Source organism: Seriola dumerili, unplaced genomic scaffold (assembly GCF_002260705.1).
Source record: "Seriola dumerili isolate Sdu_G_001 unplaced genomic scaffold, Sdu_1.0 BDQW01000138.1, whole genome shotgun sequence".
NCBI lineage: Eukaryota > Metazoa > Chordata > Actinopteri > Carangiformes > Carangidae > Seriola > Seriola dumerili.
This window is the reverse complement of record NW_019174393.1, coordinates 927,609-948,709: the sequence shown is the minus strand read 5'-3', so window position 1 is coordinate 948,709 and position 21,101 is coordinate 927,609. Positions and strand designations below refer to the sequence as shown.

Here is a 21,101-nt window from a genome sequence, read left to right as displayed (position 1 = left end):
GTCATGCGCAGACGCGTCAGCAGGAAAACGGTTGATCGACAAGTGACGTCAACTGTATTTCCTTGTTTAAGGATTTCTTTTGTAAAAGATGTCTTGTTTATGTCTTGCAATTTATTTTTTATTTTATTTCATATTATATCATATTATTTGGTTGTTTTTTACTATATTTTGTATGTATCATGTCCATATCCACTTTGTTATATATCTAATTTCAGGAGTTTCTATTGATTGTATCTTCCATTTTCAGTGCTTATTAGTTTCCATTCCATCTTATTTAAACTGTTTTGAATAATAAATTGTTTTAGGAAAAAAAAATCAATTCGGTTGAAAAACATTTTTGATCTGAATAATCTCATAATTTCTTTGCTGTGATGTCATCTTCACAAAAAGAGCAAAAATGTACACTGCAATGTCAAAGCTTTGCTAATCTTTTGCATTAAATTGAATGATAATATCATATATTGCAGTAATTACTATATTATATAAAGTTTTACATTTTGACATTTTATCCATATGTTATGTTTAAATTATATAAATATCATATTAAAAAATAAATAGATAGAAAATAAGTTAAATTAATTCAATATGGTTTCTGCATGACTTTACAAAACTCAACCACCAGAGGGTGACATGTACCTATAACCAGTCTATCTATCTATCTATCTATCTATCTATCTATCTATCTATCTATCTATCTATCTTTCTATCTATCTAATCCAGAATGACTCCACATTGCAGTTTGCTGTTACAAAATTGCACCACTTTTATTCATTTAAGGCTTTTTAGTTTTTACTTTACATTTGGCTTCACCCCCCCAACCACCCCCACCCTCCCCATCCCCTACCTCCCGCTGCTGCTGTGGGTTTCTGTACTGTAAGAAACCACTTCAGACCAATTTCACACCAGTTTAGAAACTCCCTCACAGCTGAACGGAAATGATTCAGCAGAGTGGAACTGGGGTCTTAAAACCTGATATATCACTGGCTGAACTGGTTTCTTTTACATTTCACTGGTCATCATGCCATACAGAGAAAAAGAAGCAGATTTGTTTCAGTAAGGTAAAATAATTTCTTCTTGTTGTGAATGAATCATTCCAGTTGGCTGCAGCTGCAATCGTCTCTTCAATGCTTTCGTTTGTCGTTTTACAGAAACTCTGACTGGAAGATCATCAGTCAATTTAATCTGAGTCCAGTACAGAGATAGGTCCTCAATATGTTTAGCCTAGCTTGGCATAAAGACTGGAAGCAGAGGGAAACTACTCACCAGTACCACTTTATTCTAAGTCCCCCTATTTAGCATTTATAAGCACAGTATGGTTTATAACACACTATAATGTAGCTATAAGCAGATATAAGGACATTTTAAGTGTTTTTTTTTTGAATTTGTAAAAGTTTTAACATCTCCTATGAAGACATATTTCATATTATTTCACCTGTGTTTTCTTATATTGTTATTCTGGTTATACACCAGGCTATACTTACAGGAGGAGTTATAGCTGTTGACAAATACATAAATAAACGCTTACAGCTGCTTACAACTACATGATAGTATTTTACAAACCATTTACTGAATGTTTATCTACTGCTTATGAATGATAAACATGGGGATTTAAAATCAAATGTTGCCTGCAAGCCTGCCTCCATTAAAAGTGAAAAAACAACCCCAGTCTAGCACAGCTCTAAAGGCCTCAGTATGCTTCAAAAGAAGTGATGGCTGTGATGACAGGAAGTGTAAAAGTAAGGCCAAGTTTTAACTCAAGCTCACTTTTTTATCACGTCTTCGAGTTAAGACTTGCGCCTTTTGGAAACAGTTGTAGAAACTTTTTCCTTTATGTTCGTACACAATTGTTGTCATGAAGCACGCTGAGGCCTCGAGATCCACCGAAACTCTGTGACAGAACTATCCAATCACAGAGTTTGGCCTGAACTGTCAAACATTGAATTTCTAGAAGTGGAATCAAATGATGAATGCTGCTGCAGCCTCTATGACTCTGGATGCCAGAAAGGTCTGATTGCGGCCGTGGCCAGGCGTAGATTTGATTGGCTGTGGCAGGTGGGACGGACCTGGGCTCAATGATCATATCACAGGAATACTCATCACACAAAACCTGTGTCATCCACTGTGTAAAAATCTGGAAACATTTCATTTGAGCGTCGCCTATTTAGCCTTACAAACAGTACACACATTTAATTAAAAGTTTATAACACACTCTACAGTAATTGTATATATTAGGATATATCAGGAAATTTTGAAGTGTTTATCATTTTATTTTCATTAATTTTTTTTAAATTATTAATTCCAAAGTCAAGAAACCATGATGTCTTCAATTTTAACATATTTTTACATGTGAATAAACCGTTAATAAATACAGTAATTAAATTATATATAATTAAATGTGATTACTGCTGTGTTATACTGTGTTATCAATCATTCATTAACTGCTCATACACCAGTTATAGTTACTTTGTAAGAGGAGTTACAAATGTTGATAAACTGATTAATAAAATAAACACTTGAAATATCCTTGTACCTGTTTAAAATGACATTATAGTGTGTTATAAACCATATATTAAGTGTTAATATACTGCTTATAAATAAGTAACGTGTTCCACAAACCAGTTATCTTTATCATTTTTCTTATGAAACCGGAAAAAAAAACTATTTGCAAACACTTCTGATGAAGCACAAATTTCACCCTTGTGTGATTAGTCCAAGATTGTTTTTCAGTATTGAATACACCGTGGTTCTTGTAACTCGAGATGCAGGGGGTGTTTTCTGCCATCTGCCCACAGGGGGGCAGTAATGAGACCACTATGGCTTGGCGTACAAGAGTACAGCAAAGAAACATCGTACGAGAAAAATATGTTGAACAAAGCACACAACAGTGAACTTCAGGCTTCAGATTAGTATTTTCGTACAGCTACTTTCCTAAATTTCTCAGAAAATCAAAATGGCTTCCCTACTCGTTTTACTTAGACTGTACGTTACAATGTCTCCACCAACAGTGGGATTCACAGGAATGCCCCGCCACGGCTACAAACAGACTTTTCTCTTGAAAGCTTCTGCTTGGCATGCAAACTGTCGCAGCACCTCCTGGAGGTCAGACTAAGTACTGACAGAAACATCAACATGCTACATGACTGAACGAACTGGAGGAGAACCAGAACACTGACAGCAGTATCACACACCGGACTGCAGTACTCCTGGTAGTACAACACTGTGCACAGCAGTACTCACAGAGGTCACTGGTCTGACCACTCTCACATTTCAAACAGAAGACAGATTATTCAAAGGCTTTCTCTGGCTGCTGCTTCACAGGCCACGCCCTCTCCGTAATTAGGGGCGGGGCTTCAGCTTCAAGCCCAACCCCGTTTCAACTTCAGCTGTGATACTATTTTAAAGAAACACTGATTTTAGTTCAACGTTCTTCTTTAACTTATGAGAATATTGACAGCAAAACCATCCATAACCCTTTAACATTTCAAATTTTAGTCGGGTTTCAAGAAATTCAAGAATTTCTGCAAAAGAAAATGTGAATCGGTGCATGTTTCCATCCACTACTGTTGGTTCATTCGAAAAACAGCTGGTGGTGATAATTTTCCAGTCAATTATGATTTTTTTGTCCTATTTTGGCCACCATACGTGGACAGTGTAACTTATTCCCATCAGTTAAAGAGAGTGTTGACCAACAGGACCTTCAACCTTTCCTTCTCAGATGTGTTGTGTTAATGATATTAATAATCAGGTAATAATATGGTTAATAATACAGAAACAACGTTTGCTGGATGTCCTGCTCAGTAAATATAACTCAACCCCCCACCCCCCACCCCACCCCACCCCACCCCCCTACACACACACACACACCCTCCTGGGCCAAAATGGTCATTACAGAAACTGGCCTCGTTCATTGTTGTTATGCAGTTCATTTACACTCACAAACACACAAAACACACACACTCACGAACACACACAAAGCTAAGGTACTGGACCAGTGTGAGTCTGCTGTCTAAAGGCAACATGTCCGCCCTGAGCAGCAGATCTGAAGTCAGCTCACCGTGATGCTAACAAGTTAGCCCACAGCAAAGTCCTCATAGGACTCCCTTTTCACATCAGCTAATATCATTCATTTCTTTGTTTGGGAGTGTAGCATTGTTAGCATCCCCTCACAATATCAAATATATTCCGATGACTACTGGCTCAATGAGCTAGCACACAACTAACAGCACTCATTATTCTAATTTCTTTACAAACACACTCTTAGATTTTTGCTAAAACGCCCAACATACTAAAATTTCATTGGTGGTTTTTGAATGCAACACTATTCCCAAGTAAAGTCTTAGCGTCATAAGCTTTTCCTAGCTATAATCCTAATAAAGTTTTCAAGATGGTGGCTGACAAACTAGCTCAAAGCAACTGATTTGTTCCTTTGTGAATATGCTAACATGATATGCTAAAAATGCTAACATCAACAAACAGCATAATTTGCCCACAAAGTTTCTTACATATTTTAATAGCTGCTAGGCTAACGAGGTAGCCAAAAGCTATAAGTACGCAATGATTTCTTTAAAAAATATGCTAACAAAGCTAACGACCAACAAATAGCAATTAGCATCTTCTCCGATAGCGGAGTCACTCCCTTATCGGTCAGCTAAATTAAGTTAGCTCAAAGCTACCAACACAGTGAGCTGACCCCACAACCTGCTGCACCCCCAACACCCCCATCCCCCCACCCCCACCCCCCAAAAATCAAAAACAAAAACATTGACTTTTATATCTTTTCACACAGAATCATAATCATAACCACTGTAATAATAATAATAATCACTGAATGGATCCACAGGTTCGACCAGAGCCACACATACAGAGTCAGCCATGTTAGAGACGACATCACCACGGTAACCATGGCACCAACATGGCTGACAGTGAGGTGGTCGAGCTGCATGTGAATGGCTCGGTACTACTGGAAAATAAGGAAAGGAAAAGAAAGGAAAGGAACATTTAAAATTAAAAAGCAAAAAGCCACTCCCCAGCGCAAAATGGCCTAGCAGAGAGCATGATGGGAACCGTGGTTTAAATTTGGGCAGTTGGTTTGGACAGCCCTCCCGCCTCCCCGACCCTTATTTCCTGCAACAACATCTTCATTGTCATCATCATCATCATCATTGCTGTCGCCGCCACCGCCGCAGTCTTTTGATGTTTGGTTTTAATGTTTCCAAGGCAACAGTCTCCATTAGACAGTGTGGTGAGGGGATGGGAGATGTGGTCGTCATGGAAACAAGAGGTCAGAGGTGGCTGATGTTGATGATGACATGGCTGTGTTAAAGGGGGCGTGGCCAGCTGGAAGATGTCCTGTGATTGGTTGGTTTGTTGGTTGGTTGGTTGTTGGTCAGGTGAGCAGAAAACTGGAGGAGAGAACGAGAGTGTGTATAAACAACAGTGTGTGTGACACAGTGTGTGTGTTAACGTCGGTGTATACACACACCTACCTGTCATTAGAGAAGCTGACAGGTGGACTTTTTGCGAGTTTTCCCTGGAACTGGACTCTTCCTGTTGATCTGTCGCACAAGGTCGTAGAAGATCTGCACACGAACACAAACACGCAGACGTCAGAACTCAGGGGGAAAAAATCAAAATCTTAAGAAAAAGAGTCAAAAATATTTAAAAAAATGAATGAAGAATTCCTGAGATTAATCTTCTCATTTATTTTTAGGTGTTTCTAAAGCCAAAAATGGGCAAAGACAACAACACTGAAGAGCCAATAACTGCATTTCTTCGAATGGCCACTAGAGTCTGGCTCCAACAGTGAGTCAGTCCCCATAGACTCCTATGTTAAAATGTCCAACTTTACAGCAGAAATAAACATGTTTACAGCCTGGTACAAAAAACAGCTTTGGTCTCTAGAGCTAATTTCCTCCTTCATGACACCTGTTTATATAACTCACCTGTTTACATTTTATTAAGGACTAAAGTTATGGAGGATTGTGGGCGTGGCCTCTTTGAGTGACCGAATGCTCCGAAGTCTCAGCTCCACCTCTTTGCCCATTTTTGGATTAGCTGGGAGTTAGGGGCGGAGCCAGACACTGGCAGAAACCTGGGGGTGGAGTCACGGAGGCCACGTCCATCTTTATTTACAGTGTATGGGTTTAACTACTTTCGATAACGCAGTTACTTAGTTTAGTTCAGTGGTTTCCAAACAAGTTCTGATCTGTTGAATTTTTCTCTAATCTTTTCTTTTTGTGAAACATTGGATCATTTTAGCTCTTTGTGTTTCAAACTGTGACTGAAATGAATCTGTGGTGAAACTTCCAACAAGAGACAAACATGACAAAGCACCACACGTAGATACTGTTTGTTTCTGTTGAATATTAGAAACTTACCACATGTTTTAAATGTACAATACTAATTTGAAAAATATCCAGTAACTCTTGAGCTTCAGATAAATGTAGTGGAGTAAAAACTGAAGTATTTGTATAAAATTGAAATATTCAAGTAAAATATAAGTACCTCAAAATTGTACTTCAGCACATAACATAACTATATTTAGTCACTTTAAGCTATTGGCACAAATAGACATGCATGCATATAATTTGGACGTGGCACAACTCGGGTCCTGGGTTGGGTTTCTGGACCTGTGACGCCCACTGATGTAAATGTAAATGAAGCGTATGTATCTGTGTGTCACCTCGTTGACGTTGATCTTGCTCTTGGCCGAGGTCTCCAGGAAGGCGCAGGAGTTCCACTGGCGGGCGAGACCGATGCCGGACTCTTTGGCCACCACACGCTCCACCTCCAGGTCGCACTTATTTCCAACCAGGATCATGGGAACCTGCGACGGCACGCCAAATATTTCCGATGAATATTTTTGAACAGGAAGGCGATAAGATGCCAACACTGCATCGTTTGACGGGTTGTGCTGTTTCGTGTATATATATGTATTGTAAAGACCCATCAAAAAGTCACATGACCACTACTCGTTACATCATAAATGAATCAGCTTGTCACATTATCAACTGGCAGAAAATTCGCTTTCTCTCGATTCAGGTTCTTAAATGTGAGAATTTATTTGTTTTTCTGTCTAATTTATGAAAGGGAACCGAGAATCTTTGGGTTTAAACAATAAATCAAGAAATATGAATATGTCAACTTTCAGAGAAAGTTTTTTCTATAATTTTATTGATAAAATAATCAATGAATCAATTGAGGAAATAAAAAGTAGCTTAATCAGTTACGAAAATACTTATTTGTCCGTTTAAAATGGGTCAGTGTTTATAATACAACATTTATTTATCAAAGTATCAGTGGCAGTGACTTCTTACATTTAATTCCTCCAAACAAATGCAAGACCATGTTTTGACCAGCAGATGTCGCCATTTCCACCAAATACAACTCAATGAAACATTTAAGGAAAAGTTGTTTCAAAGTGTTTCTCTGATCTGGAAATCTTCCTTTCTTTTTACACAATCAATTACCGCACTAATTAACACCGATTAATCAACCTTTTCTATTTGTTAGACAGTTGTAAATTAAATATATTTGGTTAATTTTGTTGGTTGGTTAAAACAATCAATTTACCTTCTGCTTTTAACCTATTCTTACATTTTATACAATAAAGCGATTATGAAAATAATTGTCAGAGTCTTAACTTTACAGCAGGATGTTACACAGTTAGCTTTATGGGGTTACAGTGTAATTTAATTTAATAATTTGTAATGATTAGCCTGTTGCACAGAGATAAAGGTGAGTGAATTGAGTCTCCACTATGACTGTGTGTGTGTGTGTGTGTGTGTGGTGTGTGTGTGTGTGTGTGTGTGTGTGTGTGCGTGTGTGCGCCGTACGTCCTCGGTGTCTTTCACTCTGAGGATCTGCTCTCTGAGGTCCTGAAGGTCGTTGAAGGTCGACTGAGCCGTGATGGAGTAAACCAGAGCGAAGCCCTGACCGTTCTTCATGTACAGGTCTCTCATCGCTGTGAACTGCTCCTGCAGGCAGACAGGTGATCAGACAGACAGGTGGTCAGGAAGACAGAGACAAATATGTCACATGGCCAAAAGTATGTAGACACCCCTGGACCTTTTATGGACCTTTCATTTCCTCATCGTTTTGTAATAAGTAGCAGCTGCTGGTGGTCAAGGATCTCCACCATCCAGGTCTGAATTAACCCAAACTCCAGGTAACATTTCCCACTTTTGGATTTTTGTCATCGCCCTAGCAACGGTCAGAGCTGAAGCCATATTGTTTTCAGGTTGTCCGTCTGTCCGTCTCATTCTCGTGGACAAGATATCTCAGTAACGCCTTGATGGCACAAACATTCACTAGGACTCAAGGATGAACTTATTAGATTCTCAGATCCTGGAAGAGGGATACGACCACGATCCCTCCAGGTCAGAGGTCAAGGTCATGGTGACCTCTCTAAATGATTTTGGCCTTGTTCACGCAATATCTCCAGAACTCCTCAAGAGAATCCCTTCACATATAGCACAAACATCCACTAGGATTCAAGGTCAAAGGTCAAAGGTCAAAGGTCACGGTGACCTTTTTAGAGAAAACACTTTTTAGCCATTACTCAAGACTTTGACAAAAAATAATTATGTTAAAATTTCACACAAATGATTAATATTTTATATGACTCCGGATAAACAGGGATGTGACCTGGAACTAGTCTGAGTGGCGGAGGGATACGACCACGAGGAGGTCATTCCAGTTTTCTTAGTGTCAGTATCTTGGGATTTCATGTTAGTTTCAAGCCCTTTGGTGCCAGTGAAGGGAAGTCTTAAAGAAGCAAGCAAACCCATCCAGGATCAGAGGAAAGACAGCCAGACAGACAGACAGACAGACAGAAAGATCTTACTGTTCCTGCTGTGTCCAGGATCTCCAACATGCACTGCTGTCCATCGACCTCCACTTGCTGGAAAGACAGACAGACAGACAGACAGAGACCTCGTCTTCAGAGCTTCATCAACACATCACCAACAAACTATTTGACAGAATTTCAGAATAACATGTCACCAGACACTTAAAGACTTTCCCCCAGATGTTCAGGGTTTGAGTCCAAACTGTAGCCTCCATTAATTCACAGACTAATTATCTAAAAATCAAGCAATAACATGTCTGTTCCTTCAAAAGCAGCTCTCACTGACAGCTTTAATATTTAACCTGTAATCTTCAGTCGACCTTTAACACCTGCAGCTTTTACACTGCTCATATAATTTCACAGCTACTTGTGGAAATGAGTGCAAACGCACATCCTGTGTATTTGTTTATGTTTTAGAGCTCCTGCTCTCCTCACACCTTTAATGTAACACCCTCACATGTCTTACTAGTAGTCAGCACTTTCATTGAACTTCTTCACTTTACCTCCTTCCACTTATTAATAGATGTGGTATTTAGGACTCACACCAGTTTCCTACCGCGTAGCATCTGACAGATGAATACATGTAATGTTTTACATATAGCAAATGTACGGAAGATGATTAGGACTCAGAATTCTGACTTTAAAAAAAAAACCATTTCACATGTGGCCTTAATCCTCCTTCGTACAAACGACACGTCTTTTCATTCATTTTATCTATTTTATCTAAATCTATTTATTTATTCTGCAGCAGAAAGATCCAGAAACAAAGCAGCGCTGAGTCTGAGGCTCCAGGCCAACGCTGGTGTGTACATGTTAGTTGTAGATGTTTCAGATATGGAGGACATAGATAGGCTGGGTGGGTTTTTTGGGGCAGTGTCATTTCCATCTGTGGTGCGTCTCAGATGGGCGTTTTCAGTGATGTGACCACATTTCTCAGCTTTTTTTTTATTTTTTATGTTACAATCAAACAGAGAAATGCAGCGTGTTGATGTTGAGATGAAGGGAGTGGACCTGCTCAAAAGCTCCTGTTCTTCATTTATATTTCAGTTTTTTTTTATAACACCACATCGTAGATCTAAATTTAGACAATCAGCTTTCTCCATAAAGGCTGTCAGCTGTGAAACACATGACCAGCTGAAATCAAATTAACTCCAGATATAAACTCCAAATATAAAGGCTCAGTGCTGCTCAGAGCAAAATAAAGCTGTACTCATTTCTAGCTTATTGATCTTGTTGTTAAATGTTTTTGTTTGACTGTTTGTTCTTTGGTTGTCTCTTCTTAGACTGAACATCACAATCATCGCGTTTCAATCTAGTATTTTACTCTTTCAGATCTGTACTGTGTTGTGGTTTTATGATATTGTTTATGTAAAGTTTTAATGACACTGCACATGTAAAACCCAACTAGGGACACAAGATGAAAATTAGCAGCAGCTATAAACTCAGAAAAATAAAAATTAAATTAAAATAAAATCAGTTTCATGCTTTGTCTGCATGGACTTTATTACATGAATAAATAAACTGAACAAATTTAAGAAATAACAGGTAAAAATCAAACTTTTTGACTCACTAAATCAAAATAATGAGGTAGAAAGTAAATATTGTGATAAAATGTCATAATTTTGAGACAATGAGTCAAACATTTAACTGACTGTCATAATTTTGTAATTTATGTAATAAATGAAAGATTTTGATTTGTAATTTTGTCCTATATAATAATTTTGGTTTACAATCACAGAATTTCAACTTATTTAACTTTTGAACTTGGTATTGTCTAATCTTGAGTTTAATCTCAAAATTCTAATTTATTATCTTTTGACTTCCTGTGAGCGTTTTTTGATTTTTATCAGTTTTCATTTATCATTTTTCCCTTTTTTGGCAGAGTTGGGCTTCCATACTTTATATTTACTCTTTTCCTCTCTTTATTGGATTTCTTCTTTTCTTTCTCTACTGATAATTTTCCTTCCTCTCTTTCCTCTCGTTTCCTTCCTATTCTCCTCCTTCACTTATGTCGTTCCCTTTTCCTTTCCTCCCTTCTCCCTCTTTTTATTTGGGTGGACGTTTGGCATTTAGACAAACTGAGTCTGTCTGAGCTCCTGTCTCACATCACTTCCAGGTGGAGCATATATATATATATATATATATATATATATATATATGTAGAGACATGACACAGAGCGGAGAGACAGACGGATGGAAGCTGTCTTACCTTCCTGTAGGAATCCTCTATCGTTGGGTCGTATTTCTCCACAAAGATTCCCTGAACGAACTGGACAGTCTGGAGACAGAGAGAGAGAGAGAGAGAGAGAGAGAGAGAGAGAGAGAGAGAGAAGTAGGGCAGGAGTGTTAATGGAGCTCTGTTCTCTTCTGTATTGGAAGTCATTCGATTGGAATTAATGTGACACACTGACACATCTCCATTATATCATCTGGAGTAAAGCACTTCATTGTAGTGACGGTTACACCAGTGTGTGTGTGTGTGTGTGTGTGTGTGTGTGTGTGTGTGTGTGTGTGTGTGTGTGTGTTGAACGGAAGGACTGAAAAAGGACTGACATCAGTTTTTATCAATTTTCAGAGAAATTCAGGGCAAAATTTTCCACTGTTGCAAAAAATAAATCATTGTTTAAGTTGGACTAAATTAAAAAAGTCGGTCTGGAGTGAATATACTGTACTGTATCATATAGAATGTATCAGTATGTATTCATATGATTATTTATAACTTACTGTTTTATTCCCTTATTTATTTAATGTTAAATACCCAGTGCAACAGAGAGGCTCAATGGCACAAAGGAATATGATACATCAGGATATATATAATGCTTGCTTTTATATATTGTTATATATAAAAGTCATAATTAATTTATAATTGATATATAAAATAAATATAAATAAATATAAATAATTTACAATAAAAATTCTCTTTTTGCTAATGTTGTTCTTCTGTTATATAGTCTGCTCTTTTGATTTTCCTTGATAATTGTATTCTCTACAGTAAAAAAAATTCAAAAAAACAACTTCAAATTACCACATTTCAGAGAGTCTGTTAAACTCTGAAGATTAACTAATTTGTTTAAACACCACACTGATCCATTACAAATACTGCTTCAAATAATAATTGGAATTAAACTGTTTCATGCAGTAAAAAAAAAACAACAAAAAAAACAAAACAGTGTGAAAAATATAGAATGACCTCAGACTTGTGCTGAGTGGAGACGTAAAGTGGATTAAGTTACTCACCAGAGCTGACTTGCCGACTCCTCCTGATCCTAAAACAACCAGTTTGTATTCACGCATTCTGACTGTCTGTCTGCTGGGCGAGAGACACCGAGAAACACACAGAGAGAGAGAGAGAGAGAGAGACAGAGAGAGAGAGAGAGAGAGACAGAGAGAGAGAGAGAGGTTACCAGGTTACTAATTTCACTCCGGGGCATCACTTCCCACAGCCAAACAGATAGCAGCATTACAGTAAGCCCCGCCTCCCACTGCAATGCACCTGGAGTTGTGAAACTATCAATTACACGCACACACAAACCAAGATTTCCTCCCTTTCACTGGGAGGTAATAATTACCCAGCATGCATCTGGGTGAGTTAATGAAAACAAGGAGGTCATGTGATCACACACAGCTGGTGGTGATGTCACAACTGTGGAATCCCTCTTAGTTACCGTTGCTATGTACACGTCTTTATTTCCTCTTTGGGACCTGTCCCAGTGTAAACACTGACCTCAAGACCAGGGGTCCTCATGGGGACCAGAGCCCGGACCAATGAGGTTAAAGGTCACTTCTGAGTTCCGGGTTAGGGTTAGTGGTGAGGTGTTAACTGGTCATGGTCAAGGTACAGGTTAGGGTTAGGCGTTTAGTCCTGGTTAAAGTTAAGGTGAGGGGCTGAGGAATGCATTACATCAACAACGGTCCTCACTACGATAGAAGTACAAACATTTGTGTGTGTTGTCTCCGTCATGTTGCTTCTTGTTGCTGCAACAACACATGATGAAGCATGACTGGTATGCTCACACATACACACAAACACACACATAAGTATACATATACACACACACACACACACACACATTTTCTGGAGACTTATCTCAACCCCTACCCAACTCTAACATAGAATTCTAACGTAGAATTAGGTCAGGTAGAAACTTTCTGACCCTAAAAAAAGCCTTAACGCTCAGACAGTTTCTGTCCCAGAGTCACGACCAAAATGTCCTCACTCCAAAGCTCCCAGAAAACTGAAGTTAGTCCACACACAGATAGATGTACAAGTACACACACACACACACACACACACACACACACACACACACACACACACACGGAGCCTCTCATATCTGTTAAGGGTCTGCCAAGGTAACCGTGGTGATGAGATAAGTGTGTGTGTGTGTGTGTGTGTGTGTGCGCGCGTGTGCGCGTGTGCGCGCGTGTGTGTGTGGTTAAACAGGTGGTGTCAGGACCAAACAGTAACATCTCTCTGTAACTACCATATTTCCAGTGTGTTATTTCACCCAGAATCCCCTGTGCTGGAAGATAAACTGACAACTGACCATGAAACTGATGGTGACATTAAGGATCTATTAATTCACATTAAATACAATATACTACGACTGTCACTAGAGATTTTCATTACTGATTCATTTCTTGATTTATCCAATAACTGTTCTTCTATAAAAAATCAGGAAGTGATCCATAAACACAGTTTCTCACAATCTAACATTTGAAGACTCAAACGTCTTGCTTTGTTTGACCAACAACCCCAAAGCCAAGGATGTTCACTTCACATTTACAGGTGAGTAACAAATTATATTTGACAAGGTGGAACTTAAAATGTTTGTTTGGTATGTTTGCTTAAAAAAATGACTATAAAATTATTAATTGATTATCAAAGTAGGTGCCTTATTCTCTTGGTTTGCTTGTTATGATATTCCACAATAACACAGTTCACTTAGCAACCACCTAGCAATACCTTAACAACCACTCTGAACATTCTAGAACTACCAAGAGACACTGTTGCAGCCACTTTGCAACAACTTGGCAATCTCTTGGCAACCACCTAGCAATACCCTAACAACCACGCTGAACATTCTAGAACTACCAAGAGACACTGTTGCAGCCACTTTGCAACAACTTAGCAATCACCAAGCATCACACTAGCAGACACTTAATAACATTTCATAATCACATAATAACACCTTAGTAACACCATAGCTGCCACTTAAAACATTCAAGCAACTACTAATAACTTAGTCAACAAGAACATAAACATTTCTATCAGAAAATGCATTTTATAGTTTAATTTATACTCCATTACATTTTGGTTGATATTTCAACAATAACAAACTGGTCTAGAACTGCAATTCAAGATTGTTTTCGTTAATGTTTAATCCGTCAAATATTTTCTCTATTAATCAATTAACCTTTTCGTTGTAAAATGATGACTTTGAAGAATCCAAGGTATTGTCTTTAAAAGTATTGTTTTGTACATCCAAACAGTCCAAAAGCCACAAATATTCAATTTAAAACAAATTAACAAATCAAATCCTCACGTTAAAAAAAGAACCAACAAACTTCTGGCATTCTACTTTGAAAATGATTGAAATGATGAACTAGGTATCTACATTATCGCTGATTAACTTTCTGTTGAGTGATTAAGTTTCTCAGTTGAGTAATAATTCCATTGAACTGCTTCTTTTAAAACTTAATGTAACTATAATTTGTTGGGCCGAACTTCAAAGCTGCTATGTAGAATTTGAACATTTCCAGCTTTGGCGTCCCCCAGTGGTGGCATCAAAAAAAGACACTGTTAGACAGCAATGCGTGCTGATACAACAAATAAAAATTCTAGACAAAGTGATTGCCTATCAAAACCCTAGAAGACACATCTTTACATCTCAGTTGTCACATTGTAACACATTAGTAACCATTTGTCAACATCCTCGCAACCACAACCCAGATGACTGGGTAAATGTTAAATGACTGTTTCACATAATGAGATTAAGAAATCCATTTCTCAGTGACACTTTGGCCGATTGCAACAGGAAAACGTTGTGAGTGAATTAACACCTTTGTTTATGAGTTAATAACCCCAATCTAACCATAACCCTGATGCTAAAGGTGCATGAAGAAGTGGAACAGGAAGGAGTTTACATCTGGAGTTTTGGCCGTCCAGCCGTGAGCGAAGGATTCAGCAGAGATGAATTTCAGTGCCTGAAGGTCTGAACAGATCCTGCCTCACTTCATCTCTCTTCAGTGTGATGCAACAAGTCCAAGCATGTTCGGGGACTCTCAGGAAGTCACTGACTGAAGAAGCAGCAGCAGGCGAGGCTGCTGAAGGGAAAGTAAATCTGCTAAAGGGCTTTCATTCTTTCTCTACTCTGTGTCATACACCTCTGTCTCTACCTGAAAGGTCTTGGATCTGCACTCTCCCCTCATAGTCCGTGATGCAGTATCTTCACTAAACATGTCTGACAAGTCTGAGCAGTTACAGTGAAGGAAGTCTGAGCACTTAATCAGTTCTGCATCGAAATGGTGATTTACACGAGAGCAAGCTGCAATTTAATTTAGAAGTTAACGAGCTGAAGCTTCTGAGTGTTGAAGACTGGAACTGTGGGTTTCCTCAGCTGTGAGTTCAACCAACAACAACAAAACTTGGCTGTTGCCTAGTTCATTTGTTCACTGTGTGACAGTGTCTGTGCTATTTATGCTTTGACGAAGATGGTTTTCAAAAAGAAGAACCACCACTCTGTATCATTTTTGATGGTTGAGAAAATAAGGTGTTATTTTTTCTCTACATAAATGATACCGGTGATCGATTGTAGGGTGAGTCAATGTTAGAACGTCAGATCGTTATGGTGATAAGGGTAACGATTACCTTCACTGTCAATTAATCTGCCAATTATTTTTCTGACTAACTGTTTGATCGATACAACAACGAAATTTGAAGATATCAGCTTTGAACGTTGTAAATAACGAAGGGTCATTTCAATATTTTCCAATCAACTAAATGAGAAAATAATCATTAGGTGAATCGATAACGGAAAATAATTACTAGTTTCAGCCCTAAATGTAAATCACTATTACAATTTTGAGTTATTTGTACAACACTGGTGTTAATTTAGTAAAAGTATGTCAGTGTAATCAGGAAAATGTACCTAAAGTATTAAAAGTAAAAGTACTCTATGCAACAAAATGGCCCCTGTGACTGTTCTACTTCTATAGATCATATTATTAAATTATTATTACTCATGAATTGAGTTTTTATCTTTTTTTGTAGGACTGTAACTGATGATTCATTATAGATGAATCTGCTGATTGTTTTCCTTATTTTTGTTTGTAATAATTCTAAAAAATATTGAGAAATGTCGTCATCATTACCCAGAAATCACAGTGACATCTTCACCGTGTTTGTTCTGTCCAACAGTCCAAGTTTTCTGATTTCAGCTTCCACAATGCAGAGTAGGAAAGTACAAATTCGAGGTACTTGTACTTTACTTGAGTCTTTTCTTTTCATGTCACTTTATCTTATACTAAACGATCATAAACCAGGTGTCACTTTGGGTTATGGAGAATTGTGATGGACTTTAGAGCTGAACCAATCAGTTGATCAACTGAAAAATAATCTGCAACTATTCTGATAATCGATAACTGTTTTAGTAATTTTTTAAAAATATCCCCTGGTTCAAGCTTCTTCTTTTCTCTGTTATATGTCTTTAGAAAAGGAATATTTTGGGGTTTTCGACTGTTGGTTGGAAAAAAACGAGTTTTGAAGACGTCACCCTCGGCTCCGGGAAGCTGTGACGGACATTTTATCAATATTTGTGACATTTCATAAACTAAGCAATGAATAAATGAATCAAAAAAATTATCAGCAGATTAGTCAATTATCAAAAAAATATATCTCAGTTGAAGCTCTAGTGAGCATTTCTAACTATTTTCAGAATTTTTACAAATCAAACAATCCCTCAATTAATCAAGAAAATGATCTGCAGATAAAGCCATAATGAAAATTATCATTAGTTTCAATCATATACAAAATATTTCTAGTTATAATCTGTCTCAACCAACTACAACAATGAAATGCTACACATTAATGCATCACTAATAATAATCTTCATTTCCCAAATTATATTTACATTTTCGATGCAGAACTATATCTTGCCACAGCACATGTCCACAATGTGGTACAGTGTTCGTCCTTTAACTGAAATAAAAGATGTGAATACTTCCTCCAGCTCTGTACTCATCACGACACAAGCTGTATTTTATCTGTAGGCTACTGTTATGACCACACAGTGTGTAGTTCTGCTTTTACCAAAAGGCATCGAAGGCAGCACGATGTTAATCTACTAAAGTAAAGTTGTTGGAGGAGAAAGATGGACACACACAGACAGATCCCTGAGTCAACCACAACTAGGTGGGGCCTGTCAATACCAAGTGTGTGTGTGTGTGTGTGTGTGTGTGTGTGTGCTGACAGTACAACAGAGGAATAAAACCAAGCCTTGTCTATACACTGCACATAGACAGGCACACAGACAGACACACAGACAGACACACAGACAGACAGAAAGGTTCCTCCAAACTCTTAAACTCCGCAGTTTGTTATGAGTTACTTCCTCTGTTTTTCTCCAGCAGAGCAGCGGGAGTTCCGCAGCTCTGTGGCTGCCTCAGAACGCTCCCTACCCGGCCAGCTCTGGCAGCAGGCCCCGCTGCCTGGAGGACAGGAGACAAGCTGAGGGGCTGAGACGCAAGGACCGCTACAGACACACAGACAGACAGCCGCCATGATGCCACCCAGCTGTCTGTCCGTGTCAAACATCCACAGTATTATTATTATTAACGGAGCTCCTGTCTGTCTGCCGTTCCGTCCGCCCGCCCGCCCGTCTGTCTGTCCGCCGGTCGGTCGCTTCCGCAAACCCAGCCCAGCTCGGCTTGGCACCGGCCTGTCTCCCTCCCTGCCTGTCTGCCTTCGCCTGGGTGTCAGTGTATGGCCCCCGGTTAATCTACATCTATATGACGGAGGGAAGAAAGAAAAGAAAAGAGAGGAAAAACGCGAAAAGAGAGAAAAGAGAGAAAGGAAGCGGTACTCACAGTCATCCACCCGTCCGCTCCGCTGCGCTCTCTCTCTCTCTCTCTCTTCCACTCTCCGTGGATGTCACTCTATCAGAGCCGCTCCCTCCTGCTGCCGCCGCGCGCTGACGTCAAGCTACACGCACGTTGAACGTTGGCGTTTCCTGTTGATTCTTTCAAAATAAAGCCCATAAAAGATGAAAACGCAAATTCCAATATCTTGTGAAATATTATCATTGATACATACTTAAAGTACTCACTCTGCTGGGTGATTTCTGATTTCAGAATAATGTTTATTACATAATTATTCATAAGTCTTATTTTATTCTATAATAAAACATCATAATGTATTTGTGGATTATATTTTGTATTATTAATTTGAATCTGTGAAGTAACTAAAGGTATTAAATTATCATTATGGAGTTAAAGTACAATCCTTGTCTCTGAAAAGTGGTGTAGTAGAAGTATAAAGTAGCAGAAAAAGGAGCTACTCAAGTGAAGTACAAAGATCTCAAAATTGTACTTATGCAGTAAATACACTTGGTTACTTTCCTTGACTCTAATAAATAGGAAATAGCAACAAATTACACTGATAAAAAACAACATGACATGTGGTTGAAAGCTCTGGAAACAGCTACAAAATGGACTTTGCGTTAAGATTGTGACTGAAAATAAAGACTTGACATAAGAAACATTTTTCTTAATATCTTAAGAATAAGTTAGATAAAGGTATTAATGTGCAAATACAAAATTAGAAGGATGAATTCATATTAAATTACTGTAGTCAATTTTCTTTTCCAAAATAAAACACTTCTAGGAAAGAGACATTAAAACTAATTGCAACTGGTTTGAAAGTAAAAGAAATTCCAGAATAAAGTCCCTAATGAAAAATGTTCATGACAGGTAAGATTAATAAATAAAAACGAACAAAACTGATGATTCTTAAAATGACAACTAACTTAGTTAAAAATAGAAATCAGTGGTAAAGCGACAAGAAATGTATTAAAAATCTGTAATTGACAGGTATTCAAATAATTTTTTCAAAATAAAGGCATTACAGCAATCTATAAATAACAATTATACCATCAAATGAAAGTATTTGTTCATATATCAAGTGAAAATAAATATTAAACTATTGAAAGATACAGAATTTAAAAAAAAACAAATACATTTCCTCACAAATTTAGCACATTAAAAAAGTAAAAAAAAAAACCCAATAAATACCCAATAAATAAACCTTAAAATGTAAAGTCATGACTTTTACAACGCCTTCTAGGCTATTTTCTTCACTGTCACTATCTGTTCTGACAGTTTAGTCTTTATGCTTTTATTCTGACAGGAGTCTACATTTAGTTCCTATTCTGCTCTAACTTCGTCACAGATTGGCTCAGTTCTTTTTTTTCTTGTGACGTTTCAGCCTCGCTCTCAGCTGCTTCCCGCTTCCTGCAGAGTAGAAACAGTAGAGATTGTTTTTTTTTTCAACTGTTTTAGTTTTACCAGAATAAAATGACGATATAACGTCACTTCCACTGCTTTTAACTGCACACAGCTCTATGACATCATCAGCCCTGTATGGATACTTTGCTCAAGGGCTCAAGGTTAAATATATATACATATATTTATATATATGTATATATATATATATATATTTACATAATTGGTTATGCCATGATTTTCCAAACTTTCCTGTTCACTAATTTGAAACTTTCCGGCTGCATCACAAACAATCCCGTCATGCCTCTCACAAAAGTTTTGATCATTTGGATGAAATGAAGAAACCAAATGGACACAGCATCATCAATACATGATTTTTACTTTTCTGATTAATTTTCTGTTTGATGGACTGATTTGCAAATATTACACAACCAATACATATTATATTCATTATGTTGTATTTTTTATGTATTATACAACACTCATAACGTACAATATATTATAGTACATTCTATAATATAGATCTGTCTATATTAATCCATTTTGTATTCTATATTCAATACTATATTAACAATACTATATGATACTAAATTATGTCAATATGTTCCTCTGGCTGAGCTGACATCCAATTGGTTCCCAGGACAAATTTAACGCAGGAAAATAATTAAATAAAAAATTTTTAAATTTAAAAAGATTTTTAATTGAATAATTTTCAAATTTTATTGGAGCTCACAGACAAAATTCACTGGGACATGTTGTTGTGTTTGTGATGCTCAGAAAATGTTCTCCATCCTTTTACAGCTGTAACGATTGTATATATTTATGGTCCAGTTCACGTCACATGATCCTGCAATACCAGATGTGGTCACTAGCTCAGAATCGCCTCACAGTCCAGCGCTGCTCAGCTCTGCTGGACTTAGAAAACATCAACAAGCTAACAAACACTTCCTCCAGTGAAAACAGCAAACTGAACTAGAGTTTTCTTGTTTTCCTGACTGGGGACGTCACCTCCAAACATCACATGACCTTCCAGACGACAGGAACAAGCTCACATGGCCACTGTCCTCAGAGTCCTGTGCAAAGTCAGGACACTCATTAACGTGCTAAGGTCACGAAAGAAGAAACGCCACCACATTATGATCCCTCAGACAGTTGAATCAGCCTTTATTTAATCCCTGGCTTCCCAGTGTTCTTAAAAATGTAAGTAGATTTTTTATTTAAACGTAATGATTTAAACTGTTTTTAATTAAACTTGTACACAAGTCAACACAGTATTGTTAGACGTGTCAAAATGGTCACGGGATCCTAATAACGTGTTGTCATGGTGGCTATGGAGCTCATTGCATGGGTTTTTTCATTTCCTGTTAGCTTTTAACAAAGTCCCACAGTCAGCTCACACTGGACTAGAGGTCAAAGGTCAAAGTGACCATAATGAGGTTACCAAACAAAATCCAACATTTAAAACGACAGAAGTGTGTGTGTGTGTGTGTGTGTTACTGCACAGTCAGAGAGCAGCAGAGCGTGTTGGAGCATGTTGATGGAAACACGCCTAGACACACACGCACACATACAGTTTTTACTAGAGCCAGAGATACAGTGTTATGAAGCCACACCCAAGCCTGAATGGAGCCACCCATGCAGCTTCCCTTCCACTGACACACACTTCCTCTGTGTATATATATATATGTGCGTGTTTGTGTGTGTGTGTGTGTACTTCAGTGAAAGTTCTGGTATTTCTTAACTAGAAGCAATA

At 37.9% G+C, this 21,101-nt stretch overlaps 1 protein-coding gene across 2 annotated transcripts; it reads right to left on the bottom strand.

The window, feature by feature from the left end:
- Positions 1 to 4,746: 4,746 nt before the first annotated feature.
- Positions 4,747 to 18,015, bottom strand: rap1b (RAP1B, member of RAS oncogene family). Of its 2 annotated transcripts, none has more exons than XM_022749793.1 (8): positions 17,936 to 18,015; positions 12,086 to 12,155; positions 11,058 to 11,126; positions 8,846 to 8,902; positions 7,836 to 7,976; positions 6,683 to 6,826; positions 5,487 to 5,579; positions 4,747 to 5,402 (listed from the first exon to the last, which is right to left on the bottom strand). In XM_022749793.1, the coding sequence occupies exons 2-7, from the start codon at positions 12,140 to 12,142 to the stop codon at positions 5,493 to 5,495; spliced, it is 555 nt and encodes a 184-aa protein (XP_022605514.1). In that variant the 5' UTR covers positions 12,143 to 12,155; positions 17,936 to 18,015; the 3' UTR covers positions 4,747 to 5,402; positions 5,487 to 5,492. The 2 variants fall into 2 exon arrangements, with proteins under 2 accessions (XP_022605514.1, XP_022605515.1); XM_022749794.1 differs by having other exon boundaries at positions 12,086 to 12,158; positions 17,936 to 17,998.
- Positions 18,016 to 21,101: the final 3,086 nt, after the last annotated feature.